Source organism: Phalaenopsis equestris, unplaced genomic scaffold (genome assembly GCF_001263595.1).
Source record: "Phalaenopsis equestris unplaced genomic scaffold, ASM126359v1 Scaffold000703, whole genome shotgun sequence".
NCBI classification, from domain to species: Eukaryota; Viridiplantae; Streptophyta; class Magnoliopsida; order Asparagales; family Orchidaceae; genus Phalaenopsis; species Phalaenopsis equestris.
In genome coordinates this window covers 358,098-363,616 of record NW_018165143.1, presented here as the reverse complement: position 1 = coordinate 363,616, position 5,519 = coordinate 358,098, and the positions used below count along the sequence as shown (strand labels likewise).

The 5,519-nt window shown below is 36.0% G+C and overlaps 1 protein-coding gene across 1 annotated transcript; it reads right to left on the bottom strand.

The window, feature by feature from the left end:
* Nucleotides 1–1,155: 1,155 nt before the first annotated feature.
* On the bottom strand, nt 1,156–2,082 carry LOC110030347. Its single transcript, XM_020733017.1, has one exon. It carries the CDS (start codon nt 1,982–1,984, stop codon nt 1,292–1,294), a length of 693 nt encoding a protein of 230 aa, XP_020588676.1. The 5' UTR covers nt 1,985–2,082; the 3' UTR covers nt 1,156–1,291.
* Nucleotides 2,083–5,519: the final 3,437 nt, after the last annotated feature.

The window sequence follows — 5,519 nt, the reverse complement described above, 5'->3', positions numbered from 1 at the left end:
GCCCGGAGACTGCTCCGTCGCAGGCGACATTCCCCGACCGCTCAAAGGCTGGACGTGCGGCGATGCCTTCTTATTTCTCATCTTCCGGCCAAGACCTAACGCCAATACCCACGAATTATTAGATCCAGAGGATTTTGAAAACCCGGCGGCCGATTCGGCCTTTTTAGGGCTCGGATAGCCCCAAATTGGAGACAATAGGGAAAACCTCTTGGCGTTTCGATTCTTTCCGCTGACGTTAGAGAATGGGGATGGGTGACAGAGGGGCGGCGGTGGAGTAGGGTGAGCGGATGAGGGTTTGGGATTCCGGTGATACTCCGGCGATGAGACTTCGTCGTATTTAGGGGAGGTGAGGGCGGAGAGGCGTTCGCGAAGGCAAAAGGCGCAGACGCCGATGCCTGAATGGAAAGGGTGGGTATTGCACCTCATTGCTTCTTCTCTTCCGTCATTGAAAGGGGAAGAAGGAATATGTGGAGAAACTGCAGAGCCTTTCTTTTGAAGAACTTTCCAGGAAATGGTAGCCAGCCTTTTTGAGAAAATTGTTCTTTTTATTCCCACTACCTTCATATCTGCTTCCCTTTTTCTTCTCAACCCCTTCTATTTCTTAAATATTTGGGCTAACCTTAATTCCTCGGCCATCAGATTTGCGGTGGAGTGTACCATGAATTTCAACTGAGAGTTGAGAATCAAAACCTATGCATGCTGTAGCAAGTTAACTAAACTTATCTGATACTTCTGAAAAGTCGCACCATGTTCCGTATAAAAAAAATTCAGAGTCCACGATGCATGTTCGTCAATTCTCCTCAATGCTAGCTATATGCCCCATCGCGCATAAAAATCAACTGGATTCGGTGCTACATTGGACTGAAACAAGACGTTTCTGCATTTGCCTTTTAGGATTCATCGAGCCAGGCGTTTAATTCTTTTCAGCCACTGTTATATATATAGAACAAGACGTTTCTACATTTGCCTTTTAGGATTCATCGAGCCAGGCTTTTAATTCTTTTCAGCCACTGTTATATATATATATATATTATCCAACTGATAGCTTGAAAACTTTTGAAATGGATCAACATATTATATATTACACAATTTTAGTCTATTGCAAATTCTTTTTTATCCCGCACTTCTGAGTACTGTAGACGCATGGAAGTCATATATCAAAGCAGAAAAAAATAATAAATAATCCAAACACATTTATATCACATCAGATATTTCAGAATAGTTGCGGTGTTAAGAAAAAAAGGAAAAAGAAAAAAATTCCGGCGAGGTAGGGTTTCGATGCGCGAGAGAATCACCAGACCTTACCCAAATCCACAAGCTTCCTCGATCGATTCGTTATAAGACCCGGCGGTAAGTCGTAAGCCATAGCGCCGCCACCGCTGCCGCACCGGCGACTAAACGTTCCCCTAAACTCGCCGGAAAACGCAGTCTCCGGCGGCGCATGCTCCCGCCTATTGCCGGCAATCGGTCTCATCATCGGACTCAGGCACAGCCCAAAGCTCGAGAATCTGTGGGGACTCTGTTTACGCCATAATGGCGAAGGGATAGAAACACCTCGGCCCGGAGACTGCTCCGTCGCAGGCGACATTCCCCGACCGCTCAAAGGCTGCACGTGCGGCGATGCCTTCTTATTTCTCATCTTCCGGCCAAGACCTAACGCCAATACCCACGAATTATTAGATCCAGAGGATTTTGAAAACCCGGCGGCCGATTGGGCCTTTTTAGGGCTCGGATAGCCCCAAATTGGAGACAATAGGGAAAACCTCTTGGCGTTTCGATTCTTTCCGCTGACGTTAGAGAATGGGGATGGGTGACAGAGGGGCGGCGGTGGAGTAGGGTGAGCGGATGAGGGTTTGGGATTCCGGTGATACTCCGGCGATGAGACTTCGTCGTATTTAGGGGAGGTGAGGGCGGAGAGGCGTTCGCGAAGGCAAAAGGCGCAGACGCCGATGCCTGAATGGAAAGGGTGGGTATTGCACCTCATTGCTTCTTCTCTTCCGTCATTGAAAGGGGAAGAAGGAATATGTGGAGAAACTGCAGAGCCTTTCTTTTGAAGAACTTTCCAGGAAATGGTAGCCAGCCTTTTCATATATTTATACCCCGAATTCTTTTAATCGTGGACCCGCGGAACTCCGTAACTTAAAAAAAGGAGCTGGAGGACGAAAATTTCTTTTGGGCCTATGGGTTGGGAAATATCTATATATCTATTTATGTTTATACATATACACACAACAACAACAACAGAATTTTAATCCCATTACGTGGGATCGGCTATATAAATCTTTTTTTTCCATTGCGTTATATTTAGTGTCATATTTTCATTTAGTTCTAATGAATTAAGATCATTTTTTTATACAATAAGCCCAAGTCTTTCTAGGTCTACCTCTGTCTTTCTTAACATAAGTCGAATCTAAAACATCTACTCTCCTAATCGGATCATTAGATGGTCAACGTTTAATGTGACCAAGCATGCTGAAATTATTACGTAATTGCATAGAAGTATTTATGATAGAATTGTAAGGTCAAAAATTAAAGAGCATCCTAAGTCTGAACATAAATTTAATTATTTAGGATATCCCAAACCTTTATTCTCTGTGAACTAAAGTAAATAAGTTTTGACAGGTCAAAATTTTTTATGTGAAAAAAGAAAACTTTTCTAATGATGAAATATCATATAAATTTTAGAACTGAGGCAAAATTTTCATAATTTATATAAATAAAAAGTTTCATCCAATAAGCAAAAATAATTTAGAAGTATAAATGAGTTGAGTTGACCTCGAGTTATTTTCAATTTGAGTTTGAGAATCATTAATTAATCGATTCGATCCCGAGCCCAAGCTTACTACTGTGAGTTCGACCCAATTCAGACCTGAGTTGTTTATTATGAAAGGGAAAAATTAATATTAAATCAAAGTATTGTTATAATAAATTGATACATATTATGAGTGATTATGAGATAAATAGCATGAAATCATTTATATATATAAGAAAAATACTTTTTTTAATATTATTTTTAACAATTCAAATATAAATTATTGAATTTTAATATATTTTGGGTATATTTTATAATATTTTTTTTATAAGAGTTGGCTCATGAGCTAAAGAGTCGAGTCAACATAAGATTGAATTTAGCTTGTTAGCTTATCTGGCTCAACTCACAAATCACTCATTGAGCCGAGCTCAAGACAAGTCACCAGTCATCTTCGCTCAATTACACCCCGTAAGATAGTTTAGAAGTCGTATCAGGAAGTTTATAATTTTTTTCTAAACCTAAGTTACGCTGAGACGTGTGGATTTCTTCATCAGTGCATTGCTATATTTGGTAATTTATATAATCTGTTCTCTTCAAAAAAAAATTTTAAACTATTCGAATCAAATTCTAAAATATAATAATTAATAATAATAATAATAATAATAATAATAATAGCCAATCTAAAATAGATGATGTTACAAAATTAAATAAATATTTATTTTATGTGGGCCAATATATGCAAATAAATATGGTATTTGTGCTATATTAAAGTTTAACCTAATTAATGTGATCTAACAAAGTATACGTTTATTGATATTAAAAATTTTAAATATGGTCAAAAATATATGTGGAGAGACCTATTTGTATTTTCCAATTTTATGATAAACAAAATTGAAAGTGCAAATGTGTACGAAATAAATAACTACCGATGAGTAAATATTTTAAAGGGTCATTGTCCGCATATAATGTGTGCAAGTGTCTCCCCACTTCTCCCAAGAGAGAGTAAGATTTCATCTTGTATGCAATCCCATCAACAGAAAAGATCAAAGAGAACACATTGATTTGGAAGACAATAACCTATAACAACGAGAAATCATGAGCCAAGATGCTCTCCCGCACTTTAGTTATATTGCAATATATCGTCCAAGTATTAAATGATCGACTAAATCCAACGGCTTATATTCATACATCCATGCATAATTTTCTTTTCACCTGAGAACTCTGCATGTAGACTATAACTGCCTATAAAGTAAAGGCTTATTAACATCATGAAATAAGAGGCAACTAATCACATGGAGTTGCCTTTGAGCATCATGTTGCCGTGAATCTTTGTTTAAACATAAATGAAGTCACCAATGGTTCACGTGAGCTTTACACTGCATGAATTATACGGCCCAACCGAAGCCATTGGCTATTTTGGCATCTTGTTAGAGAATGTGAAACAAATGAAGAACGAATTTGAGTGACGTGTCAATATCTAAGCCCTTAAATTATTTTTAAAAACTTTTGTTGTCTAATTGAAAGGTCAAATAAATTTCAAATTATATAAGTTTATATTCAAGTCGAACGTCTCAAAAAAATGAATCTAACAAACTCAGGATCGCTTAATTCTGATGTCATTTATACACTCAAATGTCCACAAAACTCGTTCCAATTTTTAAATATAAAAATTTTTATTTAGATTTATATATGTAATTGAAATTAATATAAATACAAGATATTATTTAAACTATTTGATAAAGTTAAAATACTTATTACAATAAGATTTTAATTTTTATATCCTATAATTTACTTTGTTTTTTTGTTATATTTATACCTTTACTAAAAAAGGTCATTTTAAAATGCATATCATATCCAAAGGCTGATATAAAAAAATTAAATAAATATCAAATGAGCACTCAAACGATTATGAAATACATATTTTATTCAACTAGCTGACAAATACGTCTTTCAGGATCATTACAGCGACTTAAGGATCTTAAGGTCTGATATTGCTGCTTCGATCTGACCAAAAGAATGGACAAATAGAGTAAGCATAATTTAATTAAAATTTAGCTATGAATCATTTTTTTTAATTTATAGAGTTATGTTATCTAACAATAATCATGTAATTTAATGTTATGTTGATTTTAAAATAAATTTCATGATTTTAAAATTTATCCTAAACAATTTTTTTCATAAATGTTAAGCTGAATCAAACAAATTTAGAGAGTTATTCAGGAGTCAAAATGAGTTAAACTATTGAGTCAAATAAATTTTGACCAAATTATCACTCCTTGTTGGTGTTGAGGAATTTAGGGCGAAGAAAAACAAGAATTGACACAAATCAAGAAGAAAAACGTATAGATTTAACAAGGTTCGACAAAGATGGCTACATCCTTGGGAGCAGAGCGGCGAATTCACTATTTCAGAGGAGTTACATACCCATAGAATTACACATCTATTTATAGATAAAACTCACAGATAAATTTACAAACAAGCCCTCGCTCCCCCCAACCCACTAATCTAAGAGACACACATCTTCACACCAAGAGACACTCTTTTTCATTACAAGAGACACAACTTTCCATTTCAAGATACTCCAAATTTTCTTGTATACGAGCCATACCTAACAGTTGGTGCTTAATTAGTAGCATATTATGCTTTGTTTAGGCCCCAAATCAATCTTTTCGACACTAATTGTAAGCAATTGCAAAATACAAATAGCCTACAGAGTTGATGAGCTACTTTAACTCACGAAGAAACCTATGTTTTAAGTTAACTTTAG

Coding starts and splice junctions, on each gene's coding strand:
- LOC110030347 (XM_020733017.1), bottom strand. CDS start 1,984: ATGAGGTGCAATACCCACCCTTTCCATTCAGGCATCGGCGTCTGCGCC.